Raw genomic sequence first — 16,553 nt, forward strand, 5'->3', positions numbered from 1 at the left:
CTGTTTATTATGTTCAAATAAGACATATTTTTGGAAATGCTGACGTGTGGTAACTCAAACCGGTTAATTGTCCTTTCTTTAGAGAGAGTGATTTCTTTCACTTGAACTTTCCCAGAGAATACACTTTTCAGTTCTAACTAGAGATTCCAAAATTCTTGCTTATGTAGGCTTTGTTTGACCTTGCTTGTCACTAATGTACAAAAAAGTGTTGCACGTTTTGCTAACCGGTGTTCACAGTATCCATTCATCTTCTATTATTGCAAGCTTTTACATCAAATGTACTTCTTGGCTAGCCTGAAAGTGTGCGGATGGTTATCAAAATTGGTTTGCCTGATAGTTTGGGATGTCCAATGATAGCAGTTTGTTCTTTACAAGTGTCTTTTGTTTTCTTTCCTTTATATTCATTCACAGGCTGGACGGTTTACCATCAAACATCTGAGAGAGTGACCTATAAGTCTAGTAGCAAACCTCGTACCCGATTCCTCAGTGGACCCGTGTCTTTGTCCATCTGTTTGTATTTGTTCTTCTATATTTAAATACAGCTCATCCTTGGCAAACCTTTTTTTTTAATTTTTTTGAGTTCATCTTTTTCACTCTAATATTTTTGGAAGCTTTATCGTTTTTCAACCTCATCCTTTTATCCCACATGTATATGTCACCGCAATCCATTTTTGTTTTTTATTTTTTCCTTCCAAATGCTTTTGTGCACTGCTTTTAGCTATGCCTGGACACCAAAAGCATGTGTGGAAGAGTTCATCTTTTATATTGTGAAGTAAAATTTTACCCTGATTGCGTCTAGACTTTTTAACTCCAATTAATGTCAATTTTGGAAGGTGAGAAGGGTCCATCAGTTGTTCGATCCAGCGGCAACAAAGATAAATACGACGTTCTTTACAGAAATGGTCTCTTTCACACATGTTCGAACTCAGAAGACATGCATGTAGAAGGCATGTACAGTCCAGAAGGTCACTAAACCATGTAACCTCTGCGGAAGGAATGTATGAAATACTTTATTAATATTCACTTACATCCTGCGCCCTGCATGTGGAAGCTGCCCCACCAGTGTTCCAGCTAGTTATGTAATTGTTGGGCAAATTTTTACATAATGAAGTAAACATAATTCTACACCGAATTTTGTTAAAACTGTTAAATTCTAAATGAACAAACCATTTTCTGAATCATGCTTTTTAGCTTTAGCATAACGATTGTAAACTGGCTGGAGCACTTTCTTTAACTTATCTTTTTGTGGCCCTATGTAATAGTGGAAATGTCAACTATAGCAGTTCATTAAAGTAATACTTTGATCCAACATTTTTCTGAAGTTGTATTAGAAATTGACCGAACAATGAATTTTATTCTCATAAATAATGAATCATAAATTGGCTACTTACAAAAGATTCTATAAAATATATTTCTATTAAAATCCTCACACTTTATCAAGATGCTGTCATATGAATTTCGATTATGTAGTTCTCTAACAGCAACCAGGCTAAACCTAATTAAATAGTTTACGAAATTTGTTTGCATCACTATAAAATGTGCACTGAGAATTTGAAGTGTATTCAATATCCAGAGCTTATTGTAGCAATTTCTCTTTTTATAAGTAGTAGATAAGATTAACAAACCTCAGTAACCATGACCAGGTTGTATAGATGAATGTGTGCGAAGATAAAGATACTGGCACAATTTTATAAATTATTCAGATAGACTCAAAATAGCAAGGATCCAGAATGTTGTAAGCTCAGTCTGAACCTGAAAAATCCACAGACTAGCCAAAGCAAGATATCAAAATATATGTATACATACAGTGGTTAATTTGTTAAACAATAAGTGCCAGGACCCTTGTCAGGAGGACACGGCAGCTTGCACCATCCATTGCCACTGCCAGTGATGCCAATTTCAGTACCAACACAACTACTAATCATCACACTCTTACAAGTGTGACAATGTATACTATTCAAGGCACCCAAAGCTAAACGAATAGCTTGGGTACCACCTATTAGTGATTGGTAATGCACATTAAATTAATGAACAGCTGTTGTTGTGCTCATACCAAATCTTCGCAGCAGCCACCATCTGGCACACTGTCACAAGAGCTGGCGCTGAGAATTAAGTGCCTGTGCTGAGCATCGGAAGCCACCGGCTCAAATTGGGCAACTGTCACAGTTCCTTGAATCAAACAACCTTCTGCGGCAGTCACAAACTGGATTCCGCCCAGGCCACGGCACAGATACCGCCCTTCTCGCTGTCATCGAGGAGGCAAGGTGCATCCTGGATTCAGGAGGGTCAGTGGCAGTGATCCTCCTGGACCTCAGCGCAGCCTTCGACACGGTTAACCACCGTGTCCTACTCCATCGGCTGGCCGTGGCAGGGCTCGCAGGTTCGGCACTCACATGGATAGAATCCTTCCTTTCAGGGCGCTCGTTCCAGGTATGGGATGGCAACTCCCACTCTGCCTCCCTCCCCCATGCGAGCGGAGTCCCCCAGGGGTCATCCCTAAGCCCCACTTTATTTAACGCCTACATGGCCCCCCTCGAGGATGTCGTCGCCCCCTTCGGGATTAAGATAGTGAGCTATGCGGACGACACGCAATTGGTCGTCTCACTCTCACATCTGGACAATCACCCAGACAATCTGCCGAACTGCCTCCAGCAAATTCACCACTGGATGTGCGAGTCATCGCTCAAGCTAAACGGATCAAAGACAGAAGTCATGCTTTTGGGCAAGCAATGGACCACCATCCCCTCTTCGGTCTGGCCAGACGTCTTCGGGGAAGTACCCACCCCGAAACAAGTAATTAAGACCTTAGGAGTCTGGCTGGAACCCGAGCTGTCTCTGAAAACCCAAGCAGCCAAAACAGCAGGCACCTGTTTTGGTCTCATGCGCTCCATCCGCAGGATCCTCCCACTACTTCCGCCCCTATCTAGGAAACTCTTGGTCCAAGGCCTGATCCTTGCGTGGCTAGACTACAGTAACACGGTCTATCTAGGAGCTCCTGAAGCCACTATGGCTAAACTTCAGCGTACGCAAAACGCAGCTGCCCGGCTCCTTATGAATCTCCCTTCCAGAGTCTCAGCCAGACCAGCGATCAAGGCCCTCCACTGGCTTCCAATACGACAAAGGGTAGAAATCAAGGCCCTGTGCACCGCACACAAACTTCTCAACGGTCTCGGCCCTGCTATCCTGAGAGACCTGGTTACCCCCTACAAGGCCCCCAGATCCCTACGCTCGAACAATGAGCGTCTGGCCAACGTCCCCAGATACAGGAAGGCACGCACCGGCGGTAGACGCTTTTCTGTAAAAGCATCCTCAGGATGGAACTCACTTCCTCGCCCCCTGAGGCAGGAACCCAGCCATCTCCTTTTCCGGAAAAAATTGAAAACGCTGCTGTTCCCAAAATAAAGTCCCCTCTCCCCTCTGGTCTCCACAAATGCTACAGCGCGGGGATGCCTCCGGGTCACCAGGCGCTCTATAAATCGCTAAATAAATAAATAAATAAATTAAGCACTGTATATATGTATGTGTATATGTATGTATGTATATATATATATATGTATGTATATATATATATATATATATATATATATTCTGGTTACTGGAATGGGTTTAAGCAGGCATCCTGTGGGAGATGCCCATTTAATTTGAAAGACGCACACTTGAAGTGGTTCCATATTATAAGTGTTGTGGAGCTCAATGGGCACTCTGCCATTTTCTTCCTCAGCAGTTTTACTAAATAGTTGGCATGTCAACTTACTCTGCCGACATCTTTCAAATTAAAGATGTATTGCTCAGCTGCTCTTTTTCACTGACATCTAGACATGAACATTTTCAAATCCACGCTTTGAGTCAAACCATGTTCTGCAAAGGCTAGTGTGCTGTATTCAGATTTGAGTCTATGAACAAAATGTATGTGCCTCCTCCGTAGGAATCACACATTTTTCCTATTATGATTATTTCTTTGCCAATACCTAGAGGACTCTTTTCCTAATTTCCATTAACATTTTAGTTTTTATGGTTTATTCATTATTGCAAGTCTATATTTATTGACATTTTGAGTTTGTATGTGGTTTGTGATTTATATGCATTCCTTTATACATGTCCTCATCAGACTCCCTCTACCATTGATCTTCTCATTCTCTATTGGTTTTGAGATTTCCATTTGTTAGGATCCCATTCCCTTTATATGTGCTAATTCTCTACTCCTAACTTATGTTGCAATATTTAGTCTGTTTCCAAAGATAAATATTCCCTTTCCCTATATTTTCCTAAACCCACACATTTAGTGTTAGTTCTTGATAGAATATTCTGATAAGGTGCCCAATTCTTTTTAATTGACTAAAATGAGGTACATTTGGCATACCATGATGAGCAGTATCACTCTAAAACACACCGGTCATATTAGCTCCATTCCGTCCTAATAAATAAAACTCCGCCTCAGTGTAAAATACTAATTGATTGGCAAAAATCCTACAATACAAATGGTTGACAATGTAAAGGTTTATGTACATTGAAGTTGTATTAATATGGCTGCATTTAGCACAAAAAATGCACCCCAACAGGCAGATATAAAAATAAAAACTATTCAGTGTAAGGGGTAACTATAGGCATGTGTGGTATTATCATGCTTGGCATACCATAGAGAGTTATGGCTGTGGACTGGCTATAACCTTTCATGTGGTCAATCTTAAACTTTTCCTGTATACATCCATTCTCTTTATACTCCATTTCAAAGACACTAACAGGTTTGGATATTTAAATGTGCACATGCACTATTTGTCTGTGTGCAACACTTATGCACACCAAGCAAAATCTAAAGAACCTATAACGCACAAACCCTATAAGTGTATGTTAACTCCAATCGCTGTACTTTTAAAGTGCAGAGTCCACCCCAGTGGTGCAGGATAAAACCATGCTTTGCTAAGCATGAAGGAGCTAAAAGTAATTGTGCAGGAATCCACCGACTGTTACTCTTGGCTCAAAACTAAGATTGACCACAGTTTGGAAGTTTTTGTGGTCAGTCAGTAGTTTAGGGTTTTGTTGACTGAACTGCTAATCTTGTCTTATTTCTGTTGCATGCCAGCAGAAATCGATTGCCTGCAGTTGTCTTAACCATTGCATCTGTTGTGATCAAGTCTGTTTAACTGTATTTTCATTTTGTACTCTTTTTAGGGTCCACCCTGAAACGACTGTGTCTAGGCAAAGAGCACAGCAGCAGTAAATATCCAACTTTGTCTTTTTTCACTTTTTACCTCATTGCATGAGAGGTCTTGTATGTGGTTATTCATTTCATTGGTCATCTTGTGCTCCAATGGGATCGAGAAGCATGGGTATGAATGAAGCTAGGCTGTGAGCATGGTAACCTTAAATTCCGCCTAGTTCCTCAGTATAAACAAAAATACCAATACATTGAGAATTAAGAATTTTTTATACTAATTTACTGCTATATGAAGGGAAATAGTTGAGTAAGCTGTTGTTTACGCCTTATGCTATATAGTGAGTGTATAAAGATAAATGCTCCACAGAGCGTTTTTAGTTGAAAATTGCAATATACATGCAAGTTAAAATGGTTTAAACAAGTGAGAGAGAGTGTGCATGAAAGGAAAGAACAAAGGAGCAGTGGTGCTGGAACAGTTTCTAAACATGCTTCAAAACCGTGGACTTTGTTTTTTACCAGGTTAAGCTTTCAGAGTAGTACTGAGAAAAGTTCTTGCTAGGCTGGTATTCATGGAAACTTGGTAGGCTAACCATTACCAGCTACTCTAAGATAAAAGGCTTAATTCAGCTTGTAACTTACCAACATACTGGCCCTTCCGTCTCCCCCAGTCATGTGATGTAATATTGTTCTATAATATAATTGGTAACATGTAGTCAGCTAACACTTTGAGGGCCCATGCATCTGCTATTTTTGTTAAAAAGTATGTTTTTAGAAGGGTTTCCTAAAGTTCCCCTAACTAAACAGTGGCTAAAGGCACTAAAAATGTATTGAATTAAGAGACACCACCATGTTCCTCGCAATGTAATTATGCCAACTAAAGTTTGAACTGAAAGCTAAAATCAAGTATTGAAGTTTCACGAAAAGCTCATCATTACAGGTTCTTTTACGAGTTAAATAATGCGCAGTAAGGTGTCAGTGATAGATGTAATATGTCCAGAAAGTACAGGTTTTCTCTTCACTAACGGCTGACTGGTGTTTCTTGTACCTGTCCTTTCCCCTCTGGAATATCTGTCGTAATCTGTTACAGTGGAGATCACAGGCTTGGGTGAAGGAGGGGGAGAAATCAACAGGTGATCAGGTACAAGTTCTTGGCCAATTGGGAAACCCAAGTGAGCTTGCTGCTACCATAGACCCCGAAGGTTGCATCCTGAATTATGTGAGACCGTTACTGCACAGGAGGCGATAGGGAAAATGGACCTGTCTCATGAATTGGATAGAAAGCATACCACTCAATCTTCCATAGAGGGCTCAACATTTTTGTGTGGTGCCTCTGGAAGGTCTTCTAATGCAGGTTTTTTTGGGGAGTCTAAATTGTCAAACTCCCATTCGTGATACTTTTGGCTCCACATACGAGATAGACAGTGGACCTTGGAAGGTCCCCGTGGCTGTTCAGGACGTATTAATGAGACCTTGAGTGACTTCTTAGATCAATGTATTATAATTTAGTTGGGACAGCACATTGGTGTATTTTGAAACCCTCACCAAACATGTACAGCTTGAGAGACCAGTAAAAAGGATATGTCAATGTGGAAAAGGGTAGTTCCCAAAAATATTTTTATGTTCTTCGCCAGTGGAAACCAGATGGATACGCAGAAAATTGAAGCTATAGTGACAAAGCGAGCAACAACATCAATTTGGAAAATGTAAAGTGTTTGGGGACTTGCCAAGTTATTCAGGCATTTTATACAAGAATTATCGAAGGTAGTAGCTCTCATTACTAGACTAACTTGAAGAAGAGTCATTTGAAAGGATGAAGGTTGATTAAGGTTTGTTTCAGTGCGACATCTTGATAGTGATTGTTGAAACTAATGATTCAGGCACTGCAGTATTGTGCATTTCTCACAGAAACAAAGCATCTTCAACCCGTAGAGTTCATTTTGAACAAAGTGAATCGAGTGGAAAGAGTTATATTATCACTGACAGAGTTGTTGTCTATATAGAAGGCCTTTGAATAATGGGGGAAATTATGCAAATAACATCATGGTGGTTCTTGGGTTGATTTTGGTGTGCCATAAAGACCAGGGAGAAAAAATGGTAATACATGCGTGGTATCATGCTTGTTTTGCAAAGAAAAGACTGAACCCTTGTATGGTCATCATTGCATGAGGAAAAGTCATTGCTGAAACCATGATGGGAGACCTACATCAGAATGCACTAAATGTCATGACCAAACAAGAACGAAAGTCGAGGACTGATCCTACTTGGCGGGATTTCTTTTTCACAAGAACACTTCATTCTTACCCAATCCTGCTCTAAAACAGAATACATACTAGGTGTAGCTGGTGATTTCTGCCTGGCATGGAAATATGGCATAAAGAAGGCTTTCAAATAGGTGAAACAATTACCTTCTAGGAAAAAACTACAGAAGTTGTAAAGGATTATGGTCCAACTGGTATTGTGTGCATCTGAGCCTAGACAGATTAACTTTAACCTAAAACTTTAACCTAAAACAAACTTTCTGTTAGAAAGCAAGCCTACTCTACAACATCCTTAATCAGTAAAAACCACGGACTTTATCAGGAGACTAAAGATAGATAATCAGCAATATAAAATAATAAGTGTTGAGGTAAAAGGGGTCTCTAAGAGTACTCTTTTTGTTCCTCTGAATGAATTACAGGAGTTGTCAAATGAGTCAGCTGTTCTGCAGCATATTAGAAGTGTACATGGATTACACAAAAAGTTATAGCAGATAGTGGGACACAATTTATAAGTGGTAAAAGGCCGTTTGTATTCTTTTAGGGATGTTGTTTGTATTGTCATTTTCGTCCCATCCTAAGACAAAAGAAAGGCAGACTGAATGAGTTCATTCAGAATAGGGGAAATACATGTAATGCTTATTGGCAGATCACACCTCTTGGGTGCAAAACAGTCTCCTTTTATATATTTGTAGTGGTACAATACCTAGAATACTGACCAGTATCGTGTCCCAGTGTGAAATTTCTCCAAAGAATTGCAAATGAGAGAAAAAAAGATAAGATTGCATCTTCAGTTGCCTATACAATAGTCTTAAAAATATGTCTAAGTGGAGGAGTTGCGGTTCTCATATACACCCAGGTTTTTTAGTGTGGCTGTCTACCAGATAATTAAATCGTAATGAAAAACATAAAATTGTTCCCTGGTTTAAGGAACAGAAACATGAATACAGTGTTTAAGTTGATTCATCATTTTCTCTTTTAGTTTTACTCTTTTTATACCTCTATGCATCTTGTTTGTGTGTTCTGCCTGCCCTTCCTGTCTTGCTGGACCCCGTAACTAGAATCTGAAGTACAAATCAACTTATATTGCCATAATGACTATGAGACATTAAAACATTTAGTTCAACTGGAAGGGGTATGGACCAGAGGAACAGATTTGGAAGCCTGCATCTCCAGTTCATGCTTCTCACTTGTTGCGGCTTCCACTATCATTACCCTTTAAGCCTAGTTCTGGAACAGTGCTTTGGGAAGGGAATACTTTAAGGATTAAGGTAGTGGTGGTCGCTTAGGCACTTAAAGAATGGCCATGAATTAATAGATAGTTACATTAAGTTTCTACAGCCGCGGTGCGTCCATTGGGGCGTAGGGGCGTAGCCCCACTAAGCCTGGTGGACACACCCGTGGCTGCAGTGCAGAGAGAGCAAAATGAAGCGCAGCGCTTCAATCGGGGGTTCGTTCCGGGAAAGACCCGATGGCAGCGGGAGTGCGCAGGGGGTGGGGCTGGTTTGGGTTACAACCTACGTCATTACCAGTGTCTGAGACTGCGCCGAGTCGACTCTGCTGGCCTGGTTGCACATGAGGAATTTTGGCGGAATCTTGCCCACGCATGCGCTTTAGCACAAGTCCTGGTAAGAAGACCGAAGGGGCCAGGGGGTGTGTGTCTTTAGCTGGGGCTGGTCGTTTCAGAAGGTGCCAGGGCGAGTAGTCTGTGTGCCCCCCTGGCCAATCCTGGCGCTTATGCAGCGCCAGGATTGGCTGGTTCACCGCGCCAAAATGAGGCAATCCATTATTGGATGCCGCGCATGGGTGGGTGGCACACTGAGCTCAGGCTAGCCGGCGCCGCTCAGCACTTTATCAGTCATGGCCAATCACTGTGACTTCAGCATGTGAAGCCATTCAGTGATTGGCCATGATTCGGGGACGTGCGCGCCGTGGAGATTCCTGTACTTAAGTTTCTGTAGGGGGGGCGGGGGCTCCCTCTCTGTCTCGTCTCTCGTGCGCGCAGGCCAGCCCAGACAGCAGAGCAGACCGTCACTTGACTTCAGAGACTGAGTTGTTCGTCCCCCGTTGTTGACTGACTTGTTGTCGACCGTCCAGACCGTCACTGACTCGAGTCGAGTAAGTAACACTCTACGCTGTGTGCCTCTGACGAGTGGCTAGTTATGAATTTCTTAAACGCATCTTCTTGACTGTAATGCAATGTCTTCTCTTTATGGTTTTCCAGTGGGCACCTATTTCCCGTTGAGCAGTGTCTCCTAATAGAGTTCCCTGTGTAACACGATGCAGTGCACAGTGAACCCTGTTGTGCTTGATGTAGTATCTGAGAGTTGCACGGGAGAAGTGGGCATGTGGTGTGCTGGCTATGGCCTCACAATGTACTTAGCTAATGGCTGCCTCAGCAAGTCTCACCCCCTTCTCGCACTCAGCACCCTGCAATATCGGATCGGATGTCCCCTCTTTGAGCATTAGGCTAATGCTGCTCAAAGAGGGGACATCCGATATTGCAGGGTGCTGAGTGCGAGAAGGGAGTGAGACTTGCTGAGGCAGCCTTTTATACTTGATCTTGGTATATCTCGTCTCAGTAGGATGAAAGGCTGGTTCTGTCCTGCATGAATGTAAACCTGTAAAGAGCAGTTTTTGCACAGATTTTAAAAACTAGTTTATAACTTTCACCATACAATCTATAAGTGCAACAAGCATCGAGAGCGTTTGGTTTATGGTGCGAAATATGTAAATCATGTATTGCGTGACCACATCAGTGGTTATACAACATTACTGTACCTGTCTGTCCCCACTGTGGCTTCCAATGCAAATAAAGTGAAACCTCTCTAGAATGTTGTCATAAGGCGGCATTTTTATGCATAATAATGCAAGGGGAAAATGGTAGACGCCAGTGACTTTCAAGTTAACATTAGCTCATAGCAAACTAAGCAAAGGTCTATTTTAATGAGAGAGACCGATTTAAAATATAATTTATCCCGTGTTCAGCTTACACAAGCATGGCTTGTTTAGCTTGTGCTAGTTCCTCATCAAAGGCTAGCCTGCACTCTTAAATACATTTACCCATGTGTAATATATCCTGAGAAGGTAAAACTCTTACTCCATGGGCCGGGTATGGGCGTTCTGCGGCGGGATACTCTTGGAATGTTGTGAACTTCCACCAGTGCAATGCTGTGTGGGTACTCTCAAACCTTTTACCCATCACATCCTGCAAACTGACTGCTTTGTACTCCAGTTAAGGGCAACGGTAAATACATTTCCAAGGTGGGAATGGGAAGGGACCCCTGCAAAACTGGTGGAGGGGAAATGGTTTCTGTATGGGGTGCAGATGGGGTAAATTTCCCTGTAGAAGAGCAGCCGCATGAATGTAGTAATTTCCCTCTTCACAACATTGTGTACAATTAATATTGTCGTATTTGTGTACTCGAATTGCATTTATATTGCGCTTAGTACCCCAGACGATGCATTGGAACTCTTAACGGGTAGTAGCACTCTACTCTGGTACCCAAGACCAGTGGTTAATAAAGTGGTTATTTGTATATTGTTTTCCTATGCTTTTATACGGCCAAAGAGACCTCAAGGTGTTGTCTATATGGTTAAGTTGCATCTCTGTTATGCATGGATAATGGTATCCTGTAGATAGTGGGGTAGTGGGAAGTATTTTGATCTCTTATGTGAAGTTCGGATGCTTGCTCTAGTCATCTTGTGGTGAACTTGTAGCCTGTTCAGAGAAATGTAGGAGAGAGTCATCTTTTCAGTTTAATTACATTAGAAGGCCACCCATCAATGCACACACCAATTAATATTGTACCTATCGCACTATGCTGCACTTTACCTTTTAAAGATAATACGTTAAAGTGCAGCATGCCACCATTGATAACATTACAATCCAACACGCATATCTCCAACACACACCACATGCTTCCACTCCAAAACACATGCCTAAAACACATTGCCATTTACAATGCCATTGTCTCTAACTCAAACAAACCCGAGCCCTAATGCATTCCTAATGCTTGTTTACCCTTGGTACAGCATAGCAAGGTGTGTGAAGGAGTTAAATACTCTGAGTGGGGATGTAGTACTTTTACTTTTAACAACCCTCCTGATTTGCTGCACAGAGGCGCCTGTCCCATCCTGACCCCTTTGTAATTTTGACCTTAAAAGCTTTGCCGTTCAAGCTATTTAGTATAACGAGTAAGTGGCATGACATTTGGGAAGGTGATTTATCACAAGAGCTTCTTGTGTTGCACTGCTGCAATATATATGCGGAATGACACCCCGTCTGGTGCTGGCACGTGGCGGCTGGAGGGCCACACTACACCCTGACTGCTACTGTCACATGTACTGCAGCGGCTGAAGGGCCACACTACACCCTGACACCCCCTCAGATGCTGGCACGTGTACTGCAGCGGCTGACGGGCCACACTACACTTCGTCAGCCCTTTAATGCAGCAAGCTGTACTGCAGCGGTTGTAAAGGTCATCCCACTATCCATGGCGGCCTCCTGCAGGAATGGCACGTGTACTGATGCCTGCATTAATATGGCTGCAATGACCAGTCCCTTCTCTACCCCCCCCTTAATCGGGGCAGCACTTGCCCTGCAGCAGCTGCACCACACTCCGGTGAACACATTGCTGCAGCGGCTGCACAGGTCACAGCATTCTCCCTCCGCCCTCCATCGCGGGCACCTCTAATGCTGCAGCTGCTAAGGCCAGACTGCCCATGCCACCCACTTCAGGGCTGACACATGCACTGCAGTGCCGGCCGGAATCAGCCACCTGCCCTGGCTCCTGTACTGCAGAGGCACCATATCCTACAAAGAGCACGCTTCAGTTTGTCGCCCTCTGTGTGGCACTGATGCTGCCAGACGCTGCTTCGACCAGTCACACCTGCATTGCCATGCACCATCATCTGCTCTAAAAACAACGTAAAAGGAAGCTTCACTGTGTGCTCCTCGACGCCCGGGGCTGGCGGGTGTCGCAGCGGTGGCTGCTGACAGCTTGAATTTACATTGTCAAGTCCTCCTATGCCAGGCAATGCCCCCTGAGCATCCACGCCTTCCAGTGCTCCGAGCTGGCATCGCTCCACCCTTTCTACCCTTTCACTTCTTCTGGGAGCCAGCCCTGCTGAGACCCTCGAAATCAAAACCTGAAACTGTGGTAATTTCTTTAGCGCCAGTAACCCACCACCTTCAATGACCTGACCTGACCTTCTTTCTAAAAACAGCTTCACATTGCCCCTCACTCCAATGCCAGTGCTTCGCCAGAGAGTGCCACTATAGTTCACACGTAGAGGAGAAAACTTTCCCCTCAATTCGGCCTATTAATTTCTCTCACTTTCTCTGACATAGATCTCACAAGCAGTAAATGAAAATTTAACAGTCACATTAGAAAACATATAAGAAAACCTTGCTCCGTTTTCTATCGCTTTTATATATCTAACAAAAAAGCTCAACTATTTACAACTACCATAATCTTCTACACCCCATTTCTATATCGAAAAAGGTTACATAGTAAAACAGCAGGGTTGTAAATGTTATCAGCATTAGAATTTGCCATTTCTGCCTCACAGATGTTTCGGTAGTACATGCTTGGCTTTCTTCACAGTTTGGGCTTTCCACAGACAAAAGCCACAGTAGTCAATTGTTTTTTGATGGGTCTATGGACCTATAGATTTGTTCTGTGTTGTCCTTAGTGACTGTACCTGTTGGATTAAAGGACCATTACAGTATTGCAGTTGAGTTTCCACCGACTCTTTGCAGTTTATATTTTGGGTGGTTGAGGGTGTGAGTGAGCTATAGAACTTTTACATTTATGTCATTCACTGAGGTTGAGCAATTGTCTACTGTTCAGTCAGTTGTGTGTGGGATGCTGAATTCAGCACCAGAGCATAATAGGACGGAATGTATGAAGCTCTGTGGTTATACTGAATAAGCAGCTACCTACGTTATGCCATCTATTAATGTAATAACTGCACTTTCACAATTGCTTTATTAACCTTCCTGCTATCTCAAATTTGCTTGAAAATGCACGATTTTTTTTCTTTTTTTTCAAAATTTTCTGGGGGGGGGTTACCCCCCAAACCCCCCTTTTGGGGTTCGGGCTCGCTCGCTGCGCTCGCTCGCTACGGTGCTGTATGCTAATCAATTTGCGCCGCACCACTTTCAAATGTCACCCACCGCCCCTGAGTTCCTACTCAGCATGACTTGCCCTCTGCCAAAACTGGAGGTGAAAACCAAAGGAACTCATTCTAATGAAGGAATCTCCAAGCTGTCAAAGTGGTGTTTTGATAGATTCTGTCATATTGATTGGTGTGCTGTAATGATTAGAAATGGTGTAGTGTTTTGGCCTGAAGTCTTTCTTTAGGAAATGTGGATGCTCACCCCTGCGTTACAGTGTTGGAGCAAGTGGCAAGATGAAGCTGTGCATGAAGCTCCTTCAGTTGGCACAGTTATTAGTGAACCATCTCCTTACTGACTGCGGGAAATATCTTCATTTTTAAGAGTGAAATTGCACAATAAGTAACATCACCAATTTTTATACAATTATTTTTATTTCCAATGGCAACATTGTTGGTGTTTGGTTTTCAGAGTGAGGAATTTTACAACCTCTGTTATGTGTGGATACACTCTGCTGTATCTCCTTATGATCTCACACTGCATTGGCATATAGCTCTGTAATGCTAGATTGTAAGACGGAACAACACATGCAACCACCACGCATGCCTTTACCACGTAAATTTCATTGTAAATGCATGGTTGGCAACAACATATGAGTAGTAAAAATTTGGCATGTGTGGTAAAGGCATATGCTTGATAACTGCATGCATGCAGTTGGGGCGCACAGGGGTGCTTTTGCCTGGTTCATCCACCTGCTTGTCTTTCTTGTTGTTTCGTTGTAAAACATTAGTCGGAGCAGTCTTATCAGCATGGATTGCCCAGTTCCAGCAGCTGGAATGTTTGCCATGTAAATGCAGTCGTTCTTTCGCAAGTATCTTTGGGCACAGTGCTGTCACATAAAAAGGAAGTAGCTGTGGGCCAGGTGAACTTCCTTAGGAAATGAACGGATATTACAAGAGAGCATATGTGATCCGGTCACAGAGATAAATAGACTTTGTGAATGGGCTTGCACTACTGATTTTCAACAGAATTATTTAATGAGAAAGTTCACTGAAGCCACACTAAAAGTGATTAAATAATTGTGCAGTCTTTTTTTCAAATCTGGAGGAACCCACCATACAGATAGTGTTAGCGCTCTAGTTGTCGGCCTCACGTGATGACGCAAGACGCACCGGCGGCCATATAGGTAGCGCAGAGCCCGAGCTGGGATCGGACGTGGCTCCCGGCGCTCCTCGACCCTAATTAAATAAAAGTATATACTGATCCCGTAAACCTGCTTACGCCTCATCTGTGGAGGGTACCACAATACTACAAAGTGGTGATGAGGGTGGGATACGGACAAACAGACGCCCAGGCGATGCCCCTCCCCCCATGAACCACTGAAGGGTGACAAGAGGCAGGAGAAGGCCAGAAGAACCAGCCACAAAGGGAAAGGAGCGCGGCAGTGGAGTAAGACCGCAGACACAGCACAGAGTCCACGCTCTTGGAAAGCTGACTCAACAACAAGAAGGTCAGAGCACGCAAGGCAGGCAGAGCGACAAAACTGGATAGCCTACCTAGGGGGTGGCAAGGAACCGCATGATCACCAAGGCAAGGGCAGAGTGAAACCTCCCAGGCATATAGGACCTCGCTCCAGAGTGGTGTTTTGGCCAGTGAAGAGCCCCGGCCAAGAGCAGACCAAGGGGGAGACAAGATACTCTAGTGGGCACGTACACCAGGTGCCACACCCCTGATCACCAGTGTCACACCGATAACCTGGAGGAACAGGCACCGCAAGGTATGGTGGTGAACCTGTGCCCCAACAGAGCCCCACGCGCCAACACAGACAAGCTGCACCAGGAAGCCCCAGGGGAGAAGAAGCAGCATCTGACAGGAGAGCAGAGATGTGCGCACAACCCTCCTCACTTACCACGCCGGTTCCCTTCCTGCCCCGGCCAGGGGACCCCACGATGAAGTGGGAGGACTGGAGAGAATATTTCATGAACTACCTAGAGACGTTGGAGGACAAAAATGGTGAGGCTATCCCCAGTAAGAGAAGACGGAGGATATTGCTCCATAACCTAGGCCCAGAAGGCATCCGAGTATATCAAAATCTAGTTCATGCGCCCAGACAGGCAGCAGATGACGATGTGTTTCAACATGCGATAGAAGATCTGAACAACCATTATAGACCAGCGGTGTGCACGTCCATTGACCTGTACAATTTCCAACAAAGAAAGGAAGAAGTAGGGGAGTCCATAGACTAGTATGTGGCGGCCTTGAAGACACTGGCAATCACGTGCAAGTTTGGAGCCCTGACGAGTTCATCAAAGACCAAATCGTCATGCACACCACGAACTCCGCAATCCAAGACAAGCTGTGGGTCAATGGTGATGCATCCTTGAAGGAGGTCATAGCTATGGTAAAGAAAGCTAAGCTGTCCAAAAGATGTGTGGAAGCTGCAACTGCAAAGAAAGAGACCGCCACGAGACTAATGGTCAACAAAGTCACCGAAGCAGGTTCTCCGAACAAAGGTAGAGCAGAGACCGGGGATAAGAAGACTTTGTTTAGATGGACGCCCAGACCTGCGGCAGGGAGGAAAACATTGAATGCCAACAAGAATGGGTGTTACAGGTGCGGAAGTCAGTCCCACGCAGCCCACGATAAAAGATGTACAGCGTTCTGCCCTAAATGTATGTTCTGAGGCATAGTAGGACACTATGAGAAAGTAAGCCGGCGCAAGATGGGAAGCTCTTCGGTCAGATATGTTACGCAGGAACCAGATGAAGGTACCGATGTAGTGGAGGAAGAAGATAATATGTTGTGCATCGAAGAACAAATATTAGGAATAGATTGTAATCGCTCCAAGAAACCGCAATGTGACATGGCCATTGAGGGAGTGCGAATACAGATGGTGGCAGATTCGGGATCCCCATATACCATAGTACAATGGAAAGTGTGGAAAGAGCTTCGAACAACAGATAGGACCCCACCTGGAGCTTCCGGACATACGACCAGTCACATTTACAGGGGAGTCGATCCC

General features: G+C 43.7%; 1 protein-coding gene across 1 annotated transcript in view; it reads left to right on the plus strand.

Moving 5' to 3' along the window:
• Window positions 1–16,553, plus strand: part of WNK2 (WNK lysine deficient protein kinase 2) — a 581,173-nt gene that overhangs the window by 497,836 nt on the left and 66,784 nt on the right. Inside the window, exons 23-24 of the mRNA XM_078661612.1 lie at window positions 412–510; window positions 5,170–5,214. Coding sequence (XP_078517738.1) covers window positions 412–510; window positions 5,170–5,214 — 144 coding nt within the window. The remainder of the gene's footprint in view (window positions 1–411; window positions 511–5,169; window positions 5,215–16,553) is intronic.

Source organism: Lissotriton helveticus, chromosome 9 (assembly GCF_964261635.1).
Source record: "Lissotriton helveticus chromosome 9, aLisHel1.1, whole genome shotgun sequence".
Lineage (NCBI taxonomy): Eukaryota > Metazoa > Chordata > Amphibia > Caudata > Salamandridae > Lissotriton > Lissotriton helveticus.